This window comes from Clavelina lepadiformis, chromosome 1 (genome assembly GCF_947623445.1).
Source record: "Clavelina lepadiformis chromosome 1, kaClaLepa1.1, whole genome shotgun sequence".
Classification (NCBI taxonomy): domain Eukaryota; kingdom Metazoa; phylum Chordata; class Ascidiacea; order Aplousobranchia; family Clavelinidae; genus Clavelina; species Clavelina lepadiformis.
Window position 1 is genome coordinate 6,856,574 of NC_135240.1, and position 22,021 is coordinate 6,878,594.

General features: G+C 37.1%; 4 protein-coding genes across 6 annotated transcripts; 2 read left to right on the forward strand and 2 right to left on the reverse strand.

Moving 5' to 3' along the window:
• The first annotated feature begins 168 nt into the window (after positions 1–168).
• On the forward strand, positions 169–2,172 carry LOC143444358 (leucine-rich repeat-containing protein 51-like). 2 transcript variants are annotated; one of them, XM_076943563.1, is made up of 5 exons: positions 169–238; positions 722–856; positions 1,051–1,259; positions 1,440–1,588; positions 1,775–2,172. In XM_076943563.1, exons 1-5 carry the CDS (start codon positions 205–207, stop codon positions 1,911–1,913), a joined length of 666 nt encoding a protein of 221 aa, XP_076799678.1. In that variant the 5' UTR covers positions 169–204; the 3' UTR covers positions 1,914–2,172. The 2 variants fall into 2 exon arrangements, with proteins under 2 accessions (XP_076799678.1, XP_076799679.1); XM_076943564.1 differs by having other exon boundaries at positions 207–305.
• Positions 2,152–16,953, reverse strand: LOC143444354 (uncharacterized). 2 transcript variants are annotated; one of them, XM_076943560.1, is made up of 20 exons: positions 16,829–16,953; positions 16,255–16,475; positions 16,080–16,148; positions 15,628–15,816; positions 15,299–15,376; positions 15,094–15,193; positions 14,844–14,906; positions 14,478–14,629; positions 14,118–14,218; positions 13,576–13,662; positions 12,182–12,289; positions 5,553–5,623; positions 5,048–5,184; positions 4,835–4,953; positions 4,552–4,740; positions 4,079–4,228; positions 3,748–3,867; positions 3,468–3,516; positions 2,952–3,128; positions 2,152–2,730 (listed from the first exon to the last, which is right to left on the reverse strand). In XM_076943560.1, exons 1-20 carry the CDS (start codon positions 16,941–16,943, stop codon positions 2,608–2,610), a joined length of 2,418 nt encoding a protein of 805 aa, XP_076799675.1. In that variant the 5' UTR covers positions 16,944–16,953; the 3' UTR covers positions 2,152–2,607. The 2 variants fall into 2 exon arrangements, with proteins under 2 accessions (XP_076799675.1, XP_076799674.1); XM_076943559.1 differs by having other exon boundaries at positions 14,844–14,909.
• LOC143444357 (uncharacterized) lies at positions 6,067–11,509 on the forward strand. Its single transcript, XM_076943562.1, has 9 exons — positions 6,067–6,092; positions 8,274–8,530; positions 8,682–8,833; positions 9,087–9,229; positions 9,462–9,661; positions 9,787–9,944; positions 10,136–10,267; positions 10,399–10,563; positions 10,634–11,509. The coding sequence occupies exons 1-9, from the start codon at positions 6,082–6,084 to the stop codon at positions 10,994–10,996; spliced, it is 1,581 nt and encodes a 526-aa protein (XP_076799677.1). The 5' UTR covers positions 6,067–6,081; the 3' UTR covers positions 10,997–11,509.
• LOC143444356 (eukaryotic translation initiation factor 3 subunit L-like) lies at positions 16,927–20,978 on the reverse strand. Its single transcript, XM_076943561.1, has one exon. The coding sequence runs from the start codon at positions 19,049–19,051 to the stop codon at positions 17,441–17,443; it is 1,611 nt and encodes a 536-aa protein (XP_076799676.1). The 5' UTR covers positions 19,052–20,978; the 3' UTR covers positions 16,927–17,440.
• Between the last annotated feature and the right edge of the window lie 1,043 nt (positions 20,979–22,021).

Below are 22,021 nucleotides of genomic sequence, written 5' to 3' on the forward strand. Positions count from 1 at the left end.
AATATAATTCAACTAGAAACGTATTTCATTCTATTCCTTTGATGTTCGATTTAACTCTACGTTGACTTTCTTGCAACTCTGATTTTCCAGCAGTTTAAACTTTTTCACGTATTCTCCTTTCTGATTTTTAAAAACGTTTCCTTAGATGGCGTCGTATCCTTGGTAACTGGAACGCAAGTGCGCATGACTTGATCAACAAGCGAAATGGAAATCCGTGACATTCTTACAGCACTTCAAAGTATGTAAACAAGACGGTTTGTTAATATTAAAATTTTTTAAATGAAATTGAGCGACCAACCTATCAGGTACAGTTAAATGAATGAGCTTAGGCTTAAAAGGCTGCCGGTAGCTACGTCTATATCTGTTTCGACTAAATTTATAAAATGTTCATCAAATGACTGATCATAGTAATCAATTTTTTAGTTTTGGTGTTTGTTTTGTACATATTTCTTTTAAAAATGTTCCAATGGGTCTTTTTTTTAACTATACTACCGGAACTTGTTTAGTCAACAGTAGTGAATTACGTAGGTCGGTATATACCTATGTTGACCACCAAAAACTGCTGTAGATTCTCTTAAATTACAAGTTCACCCAAAGTCGCTTCAAAATGGAAGTGTGCTTGTCTGAGCTTGTTGATTTAACAAGCACCGGTATCTTAACCTAGGGAATTGTATCGTGCGGTGCCGGTAATATTTTTGAGTGTAATGTTTGTTTTCGATAGATATGGCTCTCGTTGACCCAAATAAGACAAGCGAGCCGGAAAATTCCAGCATCGCTTCGACTTCAACAACTAAATCGTCCCCAGTTGTTGGCCCGCCATTGGACTTGTCATTTAAATGCATGCTAGCTGCTAGTGGTGAGCCGATAGCCTAGTTTGATCTCATTCAAACGTATTCCGTTGACTGTAGTAGGCTACTAGTAGGTAGTGCTGGACGTATGTTGTACAATACACAGCGTGGTTACGTAGTAGATATAGTTATACCCACTGTAGCAGGGTTTCAAAACCTAGAAGAGCATTGGTTGTTAAATTGTGTATACCTTCAACAACAGATATTAAAGAAGAAGTACAAAACCACATACAGGAAAATCTTCCTAAATCACCGCGGACGAAAAAATATTCTTGCAACGCCATCCGTTTAAATAACAATTCCATGAGTGACATGAATGGCTTTGATGACACTGTCCAAGAAATAATAGAAAATTCGGATGACGTAGCCTGGATTGACGTTTCTTTTAACGAACTACAGACTATCGACAAGGTTAATGGTCATAAAATGCAACACAGTTGACGGTGCAATCAATAATTTTAACACTTGATATCGATAACCCTGCAAAAAAACAATTTGCTGTAGTTGACCAGGTTTCGAAATCTTGTCTATGTTATTAGCTTTTTTCTTTGCTGTTCCAATTTTAACGCATATACTTTGCTGTTTTTTTAGGTTATTACAAAATTTCAAAACCTAAAAGTTCTATACTTACACGGAAACATGATCAATAAAATTCAAGAAGTAAACAAACTTGCCGCTTTACCGCATTTGAGAAGCCTGACCCTGCATGGTAATCCAATCGAAACCGAAAAAGGTTATAGGTACTGAATTTGTAAATGTTTATTACTTTGGAGAAAATGAAAAAATTTGAAAATGGGCTACTTGTAGTAGTTACAATTGTACGGATTGAAAGTAATGTTACAGAATGCTTAGAACAAATAGTCAAATAACGTTAAAACACCTAGGCCTATATTGTCCTTTGTAATTTATTGTTTTCACTGCCTCAGGCAATATGTGCTTTCTGCCTTGCCCGGACTGAAAACATTCGACTTCAGTGGAGTCACCAAACAAGACAGAGCCACCGCCAATACCTGGAGATCGATGAACGCAAAGGCAATGAAAAATCGCAAAAATGTCCCCTCATAACATTATTTTTGTTTTCAAATGTAGCTTGAAACGTGTTTTTTCGGTTGTGTAACTCGTGTCTGCTTTTATCATCAAACCTTTTTTCACAATGTGCATTTTATGTTTTTATTTGCAGTAACGTTTAATCTGTCATATCTCAAGTTTTGCAATCTTTAATATTCTTGGGCTTTGGTGCAATGCTGCCCTTTCAACAATTCACTTTCTTCCAACACATTATTGCAGTTCAAATGTGCACAAATACAACAACAGTCATCTTGTATTAATATTCTCAAACAGCATGCAACAAAGATAAGGCAATATAGTTTTATTTTAAGGCACCTGTAAAAGTATGATTGGTTGAGTTGTAGATGGACAAGAATTACTTAGCAACAAACGGTATGTAGAGCAGACACATTTGGTCGATATGACAGGGTATAAAAATTATGGGTTACAGAATTTTTGAAATCGAAGGACAAATAAGGATGTACAGATGCAAAGTAAACTATTGATATATACAACGCGTAAGTAAGAATGAAAACGGCGGTAACGTTTTATAATAAATTCAATCCCTTTAAGGTTTCTGATTTAGCCTACACTGCATTGCGTCAGATACCAGAAAAAAAAGAGTACGAAATAGGAAAATAGATAAAGTCAACTTACCAACACCCGTGAGGGTTTGTAACGTGCAATAAACTATGAAAGATAACGTTTTTGTTTAATTTGGGTCTGCATTCTCCTTCTGATGTTGGAACGCTTTTGTTTTGTCAAATCTCGGTTTTCTGTTGTGGATCACTTGCTTTTGCAAGTTGATCACCTGGTTGCGCAGTTTTGAGTTCTCCTGAAAGCGTCACAAAACATGTTTTTATAAGCATAGGCCTGATCAGCAGCCTGCCATTTTGAAGCATACGTAATAGGACTGTACGCGTAGAAAGATCTAAACCAAGTGCACTTGACAACGAGATTCTTCCCCACAAGTATATAAAAGCAGTGAAAAACATGAACCGTTTTCTGCGTAAACAGGTAACTTTTCGCAAGCACATTGACAAAAAACTGGCAAACCTGCTTCAAGGTGAGGTTTTCATCTTTGATCTTGACAACGTGCTTGATCTTCTGTTTGTGGTTATGATGTCCGAGTAGTTCAGCGTATTTATGGCCAAGTTGGTTCATCTCTGCCTGTGCTGCGTTGGTCTCACACAGAAGCATGTTCCGTTCCGCACTGTACGCGTCTAACTGACTCTGTGTAAAAGCGGTGAAGATTATCAGGAAACTGATTTGTCACTTCTGCAAACTCTGCAGCTTCAATTCTCCCCGGTAATAGCTCACCGGCAGCTTACACAAGCGCAGGAGAAAATTTATAACAAAAAGTTTTAGTGTTTGTTTGGCTTTGGCGACCACGAATAAATTTTTAGAGATCGCAACTTTTAAAGACTAACTGCTTATTGTTGATGAAGTAGTATAAATTTTGAAAGACAGTTGGATAAATTTAAGAGACTGTCTTGGTTTAACACTGAATAGTTTAACGGCATTGTATATAGCTCGTTACGTTAAATATTACACGATATCGATATGACGTACCTGGAACGGTCGGACCTTTTCTTCAAGATTCTCATACATCGCTTTCCACCTGCACATACAACCAACCCGTTTACTTACTGTCTTACTAATTTACTGTTTCTAGTTAGATTAGTCGCTTCCAACTTTACCTCAAACTGAGTCGTTTGACGTCTCAGTCGGAAAATACTTTTTAGAACGAAACAAAAACCTGCAGTCAATTCGAGGGAAATTACAGTTTAGCGTCTGTATCCAGATATTATACCGTAATAACAAACGCTAGATGTGATAGATGGAGTCTTACTTTTCAAGTTCTTTGATGAGTTCGTCCGTATCAACTTCGCTTGCCTTTGATTTTAATTCCTCTAGTTCAGAGGAAACTTGGTCAAGGTCGGCCTGTAGTTCATTTTTGTGCTCTAACAGGCTATGACATAACAATCGTATAACATTGAGCTTATTACGCTGTTGCAATCACATTATAATGTATGCAAATGATTCTGTCATGAATAGTCTCGACAATGACCGCAACACTGGGTATTTAAAAATGGTTGGAAAAAGACAGGGACAAGTCCCACAATTATACTTAGGACAGGCGACTGACACAATGAGATCGACGGTTCTGGAAGTGAACTTACCTTTTTTCTTTCATCTCATAGTCTGTTTCCACACTGATCAACTTTGCCTGAAGTTTTTCAGCCAGTTTCTTCTGTGACGTCATTTCCTCTCGGTTCGCCTTGAGTTCGTCATCTCGTTGGTTTAGTTTCTTCTGAGTATCCATGATGCGTCTGATGAAGCATGGCAAGTGTGCATCAGTATTAAACGAATGGCTCATGTTGAATTTATTTAATTAAGTTTAGCATTTGACTTTTGCCAATTTTCATTAAGATTTTAAAGATATTTCCGGATCCAGGATGAAACTTTAAAGGCCAAATTGTTGTAAAACGTAATAAATTTAATCACTCAGACTCAGGGATGGTTTAACAAAATATGAAAAATCAATGACCTACGATATTTCACTTAAGAAAAAGTATTGGCAACAGATTAGCAGCATTTTCCCCATATTTAGTTGATATCTCAGAAAAGTCGATGCAATGAAAGTGGAAAGAACCTTGTAAATTCATGCAACTTTCCACTATTTTGTGTCTCCATGTCCTTGATGGTGTGCTCCATACGCTCCACCTTTTCTTTCTCCTCATCCAACCTGGAAGCTGCTTCTTTGAAAGCGGATTCAACAGATGTCAGTTTGTTCTCGAAGGTTGCGCATTTATCGTTGGAAGCGGAACATTTCTCTTCATAACTTTAAACGGAAAGTCGTTTATAGTCTCGAATTAGCTTCTACAGTTTGCTTAAAAACATCCCGTGGACCTATGACGTCAAACTAAGTCGCTTACCAAACTAAATCGCTCTCAGCCTGTTCTATTCGTTCAAGGAGGACTTTATTGTCCGTGGAAATTTCATTTAACTGTGTCTGTAGAGCCCAGTTGTCAATTCTCGCTGACTCCAGGGAAGTCTGAGATCAAGGATAAAATAACGATCGAAACACCGGTACAATGTGCGACCTCTGACGGCTATAAATCAAAAATACCCAGCGCCTTAATACTTACTTCGTTTTCTTTAAGTTGGTCTTGTAACGAGATATTTTCCTTGCTCAGCACATCCTTTTCATCGTGACAGGCGCCCACTTGCGCTGAGATTTCCTCCAGCTGCTCTGTCAGTTTTTCACTTAATACGCATTTAGTTTCTAAAATCAACACAACAAAGCATTTATAGGGCAACAGTTAAAATATTAATCTCACATTGAGAAGGTCTGTCAACTGCAAACGCAGCTGGCAACCGTGAGCTGAGCATCTAACTCACTTGCAATCAACTCATTTTGATTATTTATTAATAGTTATCTGGAAATACTTTGCTATTTCAGTAAAATCAAATCAGTTACAATTTGCTTTAAAACAAGTATTAATCTAATGACTATTCAACCCACGGACGTTGGTTGGGTTATACTGGGTTTAGTCATTCTGGGTTCAACCGTCCGTGAGTTGAATCGAACTAGAACTAAGTATAGATGTCATTCGCTAGTTACGACTGTAAGTGCAACAGATAGGAACTAACCGAGTTCTCGCTTCAGTTCTTCGTTTTCCAATTTCAGCACTTCCAGCTTTTCCGTTTGAAGTTTTTCAGCGCTATGCCAAAAACAATAACAATTTGATTAACTGAAAGTTCAGATGATGAGTGACCTGATCTACGGCAATAATTATAACGGAGCACATCCGATTAAAAATTTAATTTGAAGCTCAATTATGAAAGCAAGTTTTTTAAAAAAGACTTCCTTAATTTCACGCGCCGTTTATTATAAGTAACGAAGATCTGCTGGAGCGTAGAAGTCTAATAGAGGTCAAGTGAATACAAGAAGCGTTAAACCTTTTCGCGTTCTCTCAAGGTATAAGTTTCACTTCAAGTTGAGGTGGGCTTTGTTTTGAGTTAACTTCGCATGCACTGCAATCCTGCCAGCAAGTCATGTCGCCACAGTGACGGATATTGGTTGACGAGCAATTCAGTTCAAAACCTGCTGTGGACTTAGATTTGAGAACGAAAGCATCTTCGCCGTCATCAAACCAACCATCGCTTTTTTTGAAAGAAAATGTTGGCCAGGTACGTATGATGTATTAAGACGCATTAAACTAGTTCAAGTTGATACCAAAACTGGTAAGATTACTAAGATGAAAACATGTGAAGCCAAAACGGTTTTCGATGAATTGATGGAAAACAATTCGTGACAATAGGAATTGCGTCGTTTGAATATTCTCCTCACCTGCGTGGACAGTGCTGGCAAACAAACACGATCAACTTTTAAGAAGTGAATACTTTCCAGTAACATCTTCTTGTGGCCGCGCCGTGTGTCTTAGTCTTGTACAGCACAAGTTTTATTGTTGACCGATCAAACATCGGCGTGAGAGAAATACCACTTAAGTGAAATCATGGTGGGTTTACGATCAAAACAACAGTTTATTGCATTTATACGAAGTCATTATGACGATTTCGTGATGTAACAAGTCAAAATATTACGTCTATGCACTAAATTACGAGAGAAGTTTCTTGGCGAAAAAAAAACGTTAAGCGCCATATAGTGAGCGTTTGGAAATGTCTGATGTCAGATGGTGCTTGGCACAGAGCAATAGAGCATGGAAATTAGAATTTTGTGGCGGTGGGTTGAAAGAAACATTACGTAAGATTAGGGAATCCTCCACAAAGTACTGGTAATCTTGTAGCGCTCCCCACAGGAGAAATGCTGAAAAAAGTTCCAGATAAAAGTTGGCAAGGTTTCACAGAATCAGACGTTATTTCAACGCAGTAACATCAAAGCAGAAAGAGTAATTTGGAAAGTTTGAGACCAGCGAGAATTATTAAACGAACAAGTTAACAAAATACCTATTGATTTTGTTACCATATTCACAAGCTAATCGGTCCAGTTTATAAAATTTAATTGCCAGACTAGCGCGGAACATTTGAAATGTTATTTTCTTTTCTGTTTCGTGTGTATGCGTGCCCACTTATCTCAAGAGCTTCGTACTATGCGGCCGGTTTAAATTCAAACCGAAATCTGCTACTTGTTTGTCGCGTGAATGTTGAAATAACAAGACCGGTATTATGAAAATAGTTCGTGTATTTATACACAAAAGGTTGCTACTTCGGCTTGTCGTCAAATACGATTGTTACTGAAGTTATTCTTCTCAATGTTAAACTACTCATTACTTTTACAGTAGTAATAAGAATATAAAGTAATCTTGTTCATTGATGAAACTTAATACGCAATTAACTTACCAGTTAAGTCAGTCGCAAAAATAAGTTAAAAATAAAAAATTAACAAAAAAATCATGTGGGTATTTTGTAGAAATCTGGGCTATTGTTAGGTTTTCTGACGTCACGCTGGGCCCGGTTGACAAATAAACGCCGACCACGAGGACTGTTATAAAAGTCATTGTGACGTAACAATGGCTCCTTAGATAAATACTTTAAAGAAGCGGCAAAATGTGGGTTAACGGTCTGGCAACAAAAGTGAAAAACGAATGTTAACTAAGCAACTGTTATAACGAAAATATCGCAACATCTTTATAACTTGTCCTTCATTCAGTAGTTAGAATTGAAGTTGCAAAACACTGTAAGCAAGTTAGAGGAAAGAGAACAATTTTCTTTACACTTGAGGCGATTTTGCTGCAGCCAGAACTGAAGCATTTAATTAGCTGCTGTACATTTGCTAAAAGCAAAAGTTTCTGACCTTGAGCAAACGAAGTACAAGGCGTGTTGGCTGAGTTCATTCAAGACAAAGATCCGTTAAATTATTGCAAAATACGAGGTGCCTGTTCTTAATAGTTAATGATTAACGCAAACGACAGGAAAGAATTCATGAAGGGGCTATTGTGAAAATTTCAGAGCCCGCACCTCAAGTAGATGGTGGTCTATGTATTGTCTCTAAGAGTTCAACTTTTAAGAGTTGGAAAATAAAAGTCAGATAGTTTTACAAGATGAGTCAGTTATTGGCAAGTGACTGATTTATAGCTGTGTTACTTCAGTTAGTCGAAAGGAAGTCGATAACGTAAATACGAGCGGTTTTAGCAATTATAATTATTGTCTTGCGACCGATCGCAACCAGTTGTGAGAAACAGAACTTGCCTTATCATAGAAGACAAACTAGTATTTGACAAATCAAAGCAAAAAGCCACAAATGGCACAGCGGAACAAAGTTGGCTAAGATAAAAATATCCAACCTGTGAATCGTTTTCGCGTAAATTTGATGTCAAATGGGGTTAATGCAGGTCGGTTTGTTTTTCTTAGAAAACGGAAAGAAGAAATTCAAATGGCAGCCCTGTCGCTACAAGATTATTTAACGTATTTTCTGCTGAAAAACGACACGAACGAAAGCAGAAACGACCAGGACAAAGTCGGACATCCAAATCATAGCTTGCTGATGGCCACAGTGTACAAGTTAGATAAGGCAGGAGCGGAACATGTCATTTACTCGAGCAGAATTGTGGGCGGAAAAACCGCGGATCCTGTCACGCAGTTCGTGTTTGATATGACTGGAAAAACAGGTGAGTGTCGAAAGAAAAAAAGTTAGATGCATGTATCTAATCGCACTTTTATCTCTGCGATTGAAATGGATGACTCTGTGTCACCAACGAAAATTACTTCACACTTTTCTTGCCGAAGAATTTAAAAAATCAATTAATTTACATTATTCAGGAAATGTCTCAAACGGAGGTAGCTTGGTGCGTAGTTCAAGTTTAATGGACATCAACGGAGAATGCGAAAGCCAACTTCCGGCGAACTCTTCCGTCACAATCGACATTTTGGCGAGCAGAAGCCCAAGTAACGTGGGCGCGGACGAATTGCAGGTAATAAGGCGGCAAGCGAGCCAAGCCTATGATTGCTCATCATAATTCGCACGCGAAAGTCCAAAGAAACCACCAATACCGCCACAGAACACAGCAGCATCGTCATAGTATAATGCAGTTGTGTCCAACCGCCGTGTAGTTTATGTATCGAAGCCAAAACGATAGATGTAAAAAATCTGCAAAGTTTGCAGAACATGTTGTAGGGAGTTGTTTTATGGAATTGTTAAGTTGTTGACCTGGCAACTATCCACAGAGATTGCTGGAACACTGCAAGAAAAATTCGATCAAAGCAAACATCCAGTTCACATTCGCTCATCCGTTTTCGTGGGACAACAAATACAACAAAGAAGGAATTCAACGTTTGCACCAGAAGGGAATTAAGCTAAAACCGCTCAGGTACGCAACAGGTCCGATTATTTACAGAGAATTTCAATATTAACTTATCAATACAGAATTAAGTTTTGTAAAAGTAGTAACAAAATGATACAAGTATAAAAGACAGTTTTTATAAAACAACCAAAACCCAAAACGAACCACAACGCTCAACATTTACCAGACCCATACAAAACCAAATCAAAAACAAAATGGTAGAAATGAAACACAACTGACGAGAGAAAATGGATTTTAGCTTCCAGCAAGGCCTAAACATGATGATGAGCGACATCCAGGACACACTTGAGAGCCTCGATGAGATGGAGACGTGCAGAGGAACCGTCTTCATTAACTACCACATGTTAAAAAGAGCGATTGTTAAATTTCGTGATGCCATCATGTTGAAAAGCGACTTTTATCACCAAGACAACGATGAAAAGTTGCGAGAGATACTTGGTAAGTGAAGAGATCAAAATACTTCAGTTGTTTTTTAAAACAAGCAGCATTCAAAGTCTTTGGTAGATTGTAAATTGACTCATAGAACTCTATGTACTGTTCGCATTGACTGGTTCAAATTTTAGGCTATCAAAACGGACTTCCAAGCTACAAGAAAATACAAACAGAGCCGGCCGCTTTCTCGCTAATGACGTACAGAGACTTCTTCCTGCTGCAAAACACAGAACAGATTTGGGCAAAGGTTAAACTTAGTCTGACGAAGCTAAAGAACGGGGTCACACAGGTTGGCTTTGATGACGAAAACAAGAGACTTTGTCCGGTCATGTATATTTAAATAAGATGGTTTTAAAAAACGAAAATATGCGATTTAAGAGCGCGTTCTTGCGTGATTTAACCGGCAAAGCTATTTTCACGAAAAGCTGATCACGTAAGAGGCAGTGAATTTTATTTTTAGATATTTCAAAATATTTTCAGGAGGAGCCTCTGTATGATGTCGTTTTTACTGCGCCTGAGCCTAAGAAGGAGAAAAGAAACAAAAACAACTTGGTCAAAAATCCGCTCGACAAACAATCTCTCGTCGCGTTCACAGATAAGCTGTGGAAATTGGTACGAGTCTCATAGTCTATCGCAATATCGTTCAAAACCGCGACTTAAAGCGATTCTTTGTTATACGTTTTATTATGCCTGTTACAAACATAACGATTACGGTGAGATTTTAAAGATTCTATAATGATTAGGTCGGTGATAACGTCACACTTAAAGAACTGACAAACCATGATGAAATCATTATTAACCTGGGTACGGTCATCAGCGAATATCCAGATCGTATGGGCTGGCATGAAGCACTCGAGACTCTACACCGACATCTGGCGGACAAATTAGAAGACATGAAAATGTCGACGGTAAAAGAGAAGACGGTTCAGTCTGAGCTGCCAGTTATGACGACGCCTTTAACACTAGTTCTGTTTGCAGGTGAAGGTAGAAAGCGTCGTGCGTTACGCGATGAATATATCCGACGGTATGTCACCGGCCACTTCTGGAAGGTCAACTCCGTCAAAGGGTCAGAGTTCAAAGGTAGACAGAGGGTTCACGACCGAGTGCATGCACATTCAAGACATCCTGTTTGACATGTTGGAAGACCTGGAAGACAACATGGTGCATTTGGGGACGATCGACTTTGGGCGTGGGGCGAACATCAAAGTGGATAAGGCGATGGTGTCATCGGGGTTGGGACTGCTCAACAAAGCCACGACCATCCGTACATTGGACGGGGAAGTTTACTCAATGAACAGCGACTTCACTGATCAGTATTCTGATGATATGAACCATTCGTGAATGTGATAAAGACAAATAATATTACCACATTATCACTGGAGCATTGGTTGCCAACCTTTTTCCTATTTGTGGACCCCTAGTGGCAATTTATTCCTTTATCGCAGATCACCGATTTCAAATTTGTTACTTATTTATGAGGAATTAAAGTATATGTGGCGGACCATCTGTGCCATGTTCTGGGACTGGTTCCCCTAGTTTGGGAACCACTGCACCAGAATGTATACATTTCTGATGCGTAAATCACAAAACGGAATGCATAAAGACATTTGCAAGTAATCATTGAAATGGAAGTCTTTATGGCCTTTTTGTTGTATGGATTATAATTACCGACTAGAGCTGTCAAAGCAAATCGTTGTAAATTTATCTTCTTATACATACAGCTTGCAAAGCACTTTTTAGTATTTTATATTTAAAACGCAGTATTAGCTTGATGCATTGCATTGTACTTCTGTATTTGTTATTTGACTGTCTTTTTGTGGCATTTTCCAATAAAAATATCAAAATGTGGGTAAATTAAGACTATGAATAGTATAAGAAACAAAATGTATGAAGATACATGCACTAACGCTCACGAAAATAAATACTCAAATCTGTATCAAAAAACACAAGCATCTACCTGCAAGAATATTGCATTTTTAAATTATTATTATTCATCGAAAAAAGAAGGTCTTAAATTATTTTACCTGCTGATAACAAAACACTCAACTTGCTTATTAAACGAAATGATAACTACTGCGTAATCCTACAGACATGGTAACTATAATTGCAAGCAATTCTATTCTAGCAATTCCAAACATACAATACCGGAAGCTGGTGCATCAAACCTTCCCTTGAGGTAGGTAGGACGTCAAAAGAAAAAACAAGGTACCAAGTACTAATACTGATAACATTATCAATGAAAAAAATACAACTGACAAAAAACTGTAAAAAAGTAATTAATCGAGTCAAAGTTATACTGATAAAAACTGTCAAAACATGCAGTGAAAATATAGCATGTCCCAACCAGAGTATATTAATCACGTATTGAAAGTAAAAACCAAACATCATAAATGAAAGCTTTGTGGTAATTAAATGCAACCTTGTCCAGCAGTGGAACTGGAAGGGTATTAAATTCCATTGCTAACCAACTGTAAATAGCAGTCAACAACTTACACAAAACGTGTTGTAAATAAAAGTTTGACAAACCTGCTGTGTTCTTTGGTGACCTTTTCCAACTGGCTATTTAAGCTGTCAATGTTTTGCTGAAATGTTAAGACTTCTTCTTCTTTTGTCTTCATCACATCACAAAGGGCTCTGTTGCATCACAAAAATTTAATCAATTTAAGTGATAAAATCATATAATTCTTGTTTGTACTTAAAAATTATGACACACTAGGAAAAATTCTTTGAACAAGATTCTTATTCTAAGACTATCTATAAAGAAATATAAACAAAAACAATTACTCCATGACAGTAACAAAGCTTTCCCTACAGTTCTAACCAACAAATCCTGATTTGACTCGGTTCATGTTTTCCAATGACTTAAGTTTTTGAAAATCAAATGAGTCTGACTTGACTCGTATCAAATTAGCATAATTGTGGCACCCAAAGGTTAATGCTACACATAAAAGAAAATATATCCATAACAAATTATACTTCAAGACAACAAATTAAATGCCAGAATAAACTTAAGAGGCAGGAAAATAATAATGACCTTGATTATGCCAGAAAACTCTGGAGTCTATACCAGGGATGGGCAAACTTGTTCAATGAAAGAGTCACTTGCGGAAAACTAGAAACACCAGCGAGCCGCAAACTCAATAGTGTTTGTCAATTAGGTTATTATAAAATAATATATAATATTATGTAATTAGTAGTCAATTTGGGATACTGCTATTCAGCTAGAAGAGCCACAAAAAACATGTCGACGGGCCACATGGGGTTCGCGAGCTGCAGTTCGCCCACCTTTGGCTTACATGAATTGAATGGCGTGGTGCACACTCAAGTCATGTCTTAGATCAGGGGTGGGCAAACTTTTTGTACTGAGGGCCGCATTTGAAAAAATGTTGCAGCCGGGGGGCCGCACACTCTCATTACAAAGTAGGAAAATTTACCCGGTGTGTAAATAAACGCATATTCATATTAAACACAATTTTTGTATTTTTTAATTTTTGCGTCTCAAATAACAATGAAAAGCTATTTGGAGGAAAGTGGAAGTACTGGTAGGCCTACGGTAGCCGCTATCGCATTTGTATTTTATGATCAAACAATTGAATCAAACAATGCTTGAGAAGTGTACGGCTAGTTGCTGAGAGCATGTTGCAATACATGCGCGACTGACGTTTGTGTGTTTACGCACTGAAAGTGAAGAGAAAAACACACTCGTAAAGGGAATAATATTCTGTCATGTAACCTGTTTAATTAAAACAATAAGTGACGAGTAGGAGTTTCTGCAAGTGCCGGCGGGCCGCATAAAATGGGCCTGCGAGCCGCATGCTGCCCGCGGGCCGTAGTTTGCCCATCCCTGTCTTAGATCAACTCAACTCGAGTCAAAAAAATTTGACTTGGTTACAAATCTGGTTTCAGCAACATCCAATTACCTCTTTTCTGATGACAGTGCTTCGTTGCATTGCGTTAAATCATCAAGTTTTTCACGCATGTTGCTATTTTCCTCTTTCAGTGAATTTCTGTAAATGTATAATTGTACAAATGTACATAATATTGACAATGAACTACACTGCCAATCATGATTTATTTCCTGTTTATCGACTTGTCACTTAATTTACCAATGCTTTAATTTGTCTTTTCACATACAACGACGTGTTCAAAGCGTCTGGGACAAAAACGGGAAAACCCAAAAATAAAAACCAACTTTTTGATTAGAAAGTATAGTACGGTATCACAATCTTTATGCTCAGAGAGAAATAAGTCTCTGCTTGACTTCAACCCGACAATGACTTTAATTAATGATTTTATAATCAATCAACGAATAAATCCATGTGATCACTTCATAATTTAACTAATCATTTAGTTACCGTAACCAATTAACTAGCAACTATAATACTTACTTTAAAATTTAATTGGTATCAGTTTGCCCACAGTTAACTTTCAATACAACATGAAAATCGATTCACCACGATACCTGTCATTTGTCAGATTTGTGATTACTGAGTTTAGTCCACCGATCTTCTGGTTAGCTATTTCGATCCGTTCTTGTAACTTCAGCATTGCGTCATCCGCATACTTATGCATCCACAAAGAAACTTTGTTATTGGTTTTTATTTTGAGTTTTTTTACAATAACTAAGAAATCAGTAGATACAATCAATTATATTATCTATATAAATATTGTGCATATTCTAGCATAGTTGCTTCGCTTGTGACTTGTTGTTATCCATTGCATAAAAGTAATGAAAGTCAATGCATATTTCTCAACTTTCATCTCCAATTACGTGACAAGTGAGCAGAAAATAACTTTTGCATCACATACAAAGTACACTCACTTGAGTTTTTTCACTGCAGTCAGTCAAGCATTGGTTAACAGCTGCCTGCAGGGTGCTGTGGAAACTTTTTCGAATATTCGAAAGCGTCATCTGACAGGTGGAAAGCTCTTTGTGCAAACGAGTATTCTCCAGCCGTAGCTTGTCGGCCACATCTACAGAACAGTTAAGTCGGTTGAAATAAATAGACATAGAATAAGTAAATCAGTGATCAAGAACTATAGGGCCTCAGCCCTCAAGATATTAAATTTTGAAGCAAACTATTTTTGCAGCCAACATGAACATCAGTAAGTAATGTAACTGTTTTTGTATAACGTTGCTGTGGTTTGTGAGCAAGCAATTAACAAACTTCCCAAAAATGGTTCCTACTTTGCAGCCGCCGAACTTCAGCGGCAACGTCTTCCCTGTGCTTTTCCTTACTTTGGTAAAATTCTTCTGCAAAAAAATGACGTGATGACAATGCATATAAGTACTGATGACGTGCAATCATATTGGACTCAAAGATTGAACGAGAATAAAAGTATTCAATAATGTAAATTAGGAATCCGGTTAGTAGGATTTGGAGTTTTTGATATTCTGTTTTAAAAATTCAGTAATTTAGATTTTACTATTTACTGACCCAGAGTTTGATTTGATTCTTCGAGGGCAGATACTTTGGATTTTTCAACCAGTAAATCTTCGGTGAGAGACGTCAATTTTATTTCGTCTTTCTCAATTTTCTTTGAAAAAGAATCCAAGGTTATCTTTAAATGATACTTCTGCACATTGAACTTGACCTAAAAAATTATTACGGAAATCTGTTGGAAAAAACAACTGGATCGTACTTGCTGGCAGGTTAAAAGTTGGACTTGTGCTGCCTTTAGATTTGTTTCGAAATTCTCCGAAGATGGCACCTCAGCATTCTAGACATAAATGAAAATGACTTTTAAAAAAGTAACAACATAATAAAAATATGTCTCCAACTTATCCTACTACATAGATTTTGCACAAAAATAATTAATTTGCTTAATGTTTTGCTGTAGTGTTACACTGAAGCATAACTTACTTCTTATGTATACACACAATAATGTTAATAGTACAGGTAAGTTTTAATAGCTTTATAACTCAAATTCATTTAGTATAATGCTTCAGCCAATACTATTATATTTCTTACCTTAGCAACAAGCAATTCATTTTTCTTTTCAAGCGCAGTAATTGTTTGTTGTCCATTGTGGACCTGGCTTTCCAAAAGAATTTTCTCTTTAGTCAAGTTTGCAACTTTCCCTTGCAACTTTAAAATTTCATCGTTGCAAGTTTGTAGATCCCTTTCTCGGTCGTTACATTGTTGTAATAATTTTCTTATCTGGAAAGCACATTAGAAAAATAAAACTAGAAAAAATGGAAAATTGTTATTGAGGGTTAAGATTGGTTTGACTTTGACTGAAATATTTCTGTTAAAATAACATAACAAACTTTTTAAGCAAAAAAATATTCAATGAAAGAAATTTATGACAAAAATCATACATACATATATATATATTACCTTATATATTAATCATACATATATATATTAATCATACATATCTTTATTATATATTACATATATATTAAATTTATATATATTACCTCTTTTTCTTGATCCTGTTTTTGTTTGGAAGTTTGTGGTGATTTTTGACTAGACGCTTGTTTTTCAACCTAAAGATTTCAAAGTTAGCTTATCTTCACAATCGTGTTTGAATAAAAACAAACTACTATCATATATGCTAAGACAACGCAAAGCTGAATGATAGGAATAACTTGCCTGCAAAGTTTGGGTTTTAAACTTTGTGTTAAAAACTTTCTTCTTGGGTCGATTACTTGGCTTCGCAAACTCTTTGGAGGGTGTGTTGGAACGTTCCATGTCGGTGTCAGAGTTAAGTGATTCAGTGGACTTAAAACGTTCGGAACAGTTCTCGAACTTGATCACGCCCACTGATTTATCTGCACCACGAATGCTGTAAGTGCCTACGCCGGGTGCACATCCTGATTACAAGACAAATATTCTCATTGTCATTTTATCTTTGCAATTTCAATAAAGTCAAAGAATGAAGACATATACACTATACCAGGGGTGTTCAAATGATTTCTGCCATGATCCACCACAACCAAACCTGACAACATGATGATCCACTAAATACGAATAGTAAATATATTGGACATGCTTTAATTTTTATGGTGCTTTATTCATGAAAATGTACCCTACAACATATTAATAACTTTGTAAAAGTCAAAAGTGACACACAAATGGCTCTATTTGATTATATTATTATTATTACGTTCCAACAGTTTTAACAAATCGATTTATAAAACTATCAAAGTAAACATTGAATCCTCACCCTCAGTGTCGTTGAATCTCTTCACGGGCGCTCGTGGGAAGGACATCGCTTTAAACAAATCAGTCACAGGCCACAAATAATAGTTAAATTTCTGCTCACTGCACACAAGAAACATTGCAGTTTGATTAATCTGTGTTAGAATCAACAATGCACACGAGCCTCTATGTTTTACACTTAGCTAAAATTCACATATTTTGCTAGTTTTTGTTCAGACGAAGAACAATTCTTGTGAAAACATTACAAACTTTTCATACACGAGTTGCTTGAGAAAACCATCGAAGTATAAATTACAAAAAGCCAACACATTAAAAATTGTTCTGTTGTACAATGAATGCTCCAACGTAAGGCATCAATTCACAAATATTTAATTGAATTTTTTACCACCAACAACCTAATTTCAACTGATAGAACACAACAATTCTTACACCACACTACTGTAAAGTTCTGGTAATGAAACAACTTTCCCAAGTCAAAATATTTATATGCACCAAAATATGACATCAATTACTTAGAAGCAAAAACACAATCTGGAAATTTACTAACACAAATGTTTGTCAATATTTGTTAAGTCCATGTAAGTATTACACGAAAAGTACACGATACAAATTTAAATTATTTCAGCTGCTTAATGTGAAGATTTAACTCTTCAAATTTGTGAATTTGCTTAATGAAATAATCAGCATAACCTCTCTCAATCTTGGTGTCAGCAATATGAACCATATCCCCGTCAATATAAAAGTCAACCTCGAGCTGGCCTTCCTGGTCTTTGCCTGAACGAGCATTTTTCATTTTGTGTTTGATGCAAAGCAGCTGGGCAGTAAATTCATCGACATCCATGTCTAAAAACACAGCTAATTTTTCAACCGGCATCGTTGAATAAAGCTTCAAAAAGCTCCGAATCGTCGGCAACTGAGCTTGTTGTTCAACTTCTTCCAGGAAGACTTTGCACTGATGGATCATCGGCTCTTTGTGAGAATTAAGAGGCCCAGCATCAAAATTTGGAGCAACAGGTGAGAGAAATTTTGGACATCCAAAGGAAAACGACTCTTCAAAAGCACTCTTGTCACCTTTCTGCATCCTTTGCCACTTGTCTGCTCCCACTTTCTCCCGCATACTTTGTGCCAAGGATTCATCTATACGCACAGGATAGAGATTTGCACAGAGAGCCAAAAGATTAAACATCTGATCAGTCTGCTTATTTATCATGTCCATTTTGTATTGACTTGATCGTTGCAGAGTGGTGCTTTTGGTACGTTGAATGTAAGTCAAAATGCTGGAAAAGGTATCGATCGCTAGCTGATACTTCCTCATCATCATGTAGGCAAAACCAACATAGTAGTAAGTCGTAATCTGACACTCAGGCACTTGGGAGTACACAGTGCTCCTCTTGGTGATGTTGATGTTTTCCAATGATGAGAGAGCTTGGTGGTAGTCTCCCAAGAGGCTATGTAAGCGCAAAAGACCTATAAGGCTGAAGTAGCCAAGCATTTTGTATAAAGAATGATGCCCGAATATGCCGGCAACTCTCACAATGCTCTCTTGGTCCATTCCATTGTTGTAAGCTTCCAGTTGCTCGTTTATTTTTGACTTGTCCACAAGTGAATGGAGCACGTTTAGAACGCTGTGAATGTTCCAAATCTTCGGATTACTTCTCAGAATCTCAATTTCATTCTCAGACTTCTTACTAAGCTTGCATCGATACTGGGTAAAAGCTTGAAACTGATAGATAAACTCATCAATGATGTCCCAAAGCCATTGATTTGGAAGATCCAGCATCACTGGTCCGTCAGCATTCAAAATGTAGTTGAAGAGATCACAATAGTTATAGTAAGATTTGAAGCGTTGCTCCTGGGACGGCCCATTTTGAATCCTAGCATAAATATGCCGATAATGCAACTCTTTATACAAAATCAAAAATAAAGCATCGTTGCCCACAAATGGAGAAATAGATTCTGCTTCAGGCCAGGCCTCTGTGGCATAGTAACGTTCTGTGAGTTGATTCCATCCATTTTCATAATAGCTCTCCAATTCATACATGTTTTGATCATTCAATGCCTTCTGAAAGTACTGCAAATAATTTTGTACGGCGTCTGGAACATTAACCTGTCTATGTCTTTCAAATTCTAAGTCTAAAGTGGGATCTCCTGTGTGGCCCATGGTGTCTCCTGACACTTGTAAACCATCCTCATATTCAACATATGCTTCTTCAGTATAACTAGCCATTTTTATTGCACAGTTGTCTGGAATTTAACTTATGTGTACAAATGGGCTAAGTGTGATACTAATCTATGTAACGTCTTGAATAACACCAAAAAAGGGAACAATATCAACAAAGTGTTATTAAGTTTAGCAATAAAACAAAATAATCAAAAAATTTCAGTCATAATCTGTTTGCAATATAATAGAGCAACATTTCACCAAGGCCTACATGTAAGACCTGATGTGGAGTGCTAAACAATATACAAACGAATTTCATCAACACCAGGCCAAACTTTTTAACATTTTTTCCGCTTTATAGTAACAAAACAAGGCTATTTGAGCGAGTTATTAAGTTAGCCAACAAGGTTATTTGAGGCCAGTTCATAATATACAAAACAGCAGTTCATAATATATAAAACAGCAAATGAGGCTTCAGTGCAAGCTTTCACATCAAGTATTGTCACTCTTCATCCTCGTTTCCTTATTAAAAATATGGCATACTTTTCAGTTTAGCTATGCATTAGCATGCAGACCAGAACTAGCTTGCGGCTTAACTTTTTTGACATTAAAATAGTCAGGTCAAAACGAAAGATTAAAAAAGAACTTTTAAGCAAAATGCTTAATGATAATATTTAAGCCGAGTTCATTTAACATGAGAAATTTTGTCGAGTTTAAATTAATGAGGCTTACAAAAAAGTAAAACAATTTCCCTAGACAAGCTTAGAAGGTACCACCGATATAATAGATAGCCTACAATAATTAACCAAACAACTTGTGGATAGCTTGCAATCACCTAGTTCAGTGTTTCTACCTAGGTTCAGAAGTCCAGCATGCAATCACCCTCCGGAAAAAGTTTTTAGCACAGGAACTGTGGAAGCTGGCTTATGCGTTAATTTTTAAGCACAGAATTGACGTTTCACATTTAACTAAACTTTATATTACCAGTATAGCCTATATAGGCCTACAGATGTGTATGTAGGCTATTATCATATCGCTTATTTTTTGCCATTAACTGTGGGGAGCAAAAAGGGGTCTCCTTTACTTTTGTATTTCCACATCAGACATCACATCGTATATTATAATTACTGTATAACATCATAATTGTTTTGTCTGTTACCTTATAACGAATATAGACTGTGACGGTTACGTCACGAGGCATGAGTTGTTTTGTAATAAAATCTTGTAATTCAGTTGTTGACCGAGCTTTAACTCTGCTTAATGACATCAGATAAATTACTTCGCTTGAACTGGTGTGCCATATATATACTGTTGTAATGTTTGCAATCCTGCCTTTTTACTTTTCTCACTCACTTGTTTAGACTGCGTTATGTAACATTCAGTAAGCTTTGCCCGAAGGTGAAAGCCTTTTTGTCTGATAATGAATAAAATGGGAACTTTATAATTTAGTAATTTGTATAGACAGAGTTAAGCAACTAACAGCATAATCACGCCGTTCGAGAAATGAGAACTCATACCATCCAGTCAGAAGCAAAACGAATTATCAACCATCAATCGTCACCGCTCATATTGCTACAGCCGCTAATGAAGCCGGTCTTTGTGACAAATATGTTTGTTGTGTAATAGGCTACTTCACACAAATAATACAGCAACGAAAGTTAATTTGTCATAAGACCACATAACCTACCATTCTTGCCTTCAAATCGAAATGTGTAAGTACAAGTCACTCGGCCTATGTAATAAAATTTAAGTTAGGTTTACAAGATACTATGAAAAGTGGCTTTGAACGCACGATTTTTTTCGGTTGCAGCCTAAACTTCAATGTTACCACACCAGCACAAGTCTACCGCAAGAACAAAGTATTAGTAGTCGACATATCCCACAGCACTTCGTAATCGTTAGTGAAGAACTAAGCTAATCTACCAACGAAGTCATGATGCAGACCATCACTTATTGCATATCTTTAGTGAAAATAACAGTGTTTTAGGGGTCTCTTGGCTGCTGCTCTGTGCGGTTTCTAGCGCGAACCCGTGCTTAGTGCTTGTCTTCAAACGGAAACCACGTGATAGATATGCTCTGTCGGTTCTAAGCACAGCGGGAAATCACCAAAGGTGATTGGAGTCGGAATTTTCAGATTCCTGTTCCAGCTCAGATAAACTAAATTCAACCTTGGCTCCTACTCCGGAAAATTATGATAGCTGCCAATTCAAATGATACTAAAATTAGCAGCCCATCACACTATTTTTTGATATTAAAACTGAAAACATTTTACTATCTAACAACAAACGTTTTTGGTGCCAGCAAATTACAGTAGGCCTACCTACTTTTACGATCTAATAGAGGGAATACTTCTCGTGTTGCTAGCAAGCGCTTACAGGCCACCAGGGCGACTTTTTTAATATGAAGAGAAGAAATTTTATGCCTGAAACCTGAACATTAGTCTTGCCGTTTAACGATGCTGGACAATAATTTTCGATGATTGGTGTGCATTCTTGCTATACAAACTCGGGCTAATCAACAACGCCCTTCATTAGTGCTATTTGACACCAGAAACCGGGCTCTTGCCTGGGATGGAGTTTCTTTTCCCATCCACTGATGTACAGCACTGAACCAATTTTCATTCATCAGTTGGTTGAACACACCACCTGCTTGTCTGCTTAATTTTCGCTTTTTCAACTTATGTTTTATGGATTTAACTAATCATAGGTTTAGTGACAGTGCTGGGTGTTTTAAGCCTTTTCGGTTTTGTCACTTGTTCATGGTGCGTGTTAGTTACCACTGGCTTGATTTTTCGTCCCCATCGCGCTTTTGACGGAAAATAAAATGATTGATGAATAACTCATTAAATATGTGAGTAAACATCTGGTCTCTTAGCCGCACCTTTTAGAGTCAAATGAAATAACAGTAATTAGCATCGTTCGCCATAACTATTACAATGTAGGCCTACCCAGCGACTACATCGGCCAGATTTTCAACTCCGTTTCGGATAAAAAGAAAACACAAAATCCAGCTCCATATGATCACTTCTGGAAATAA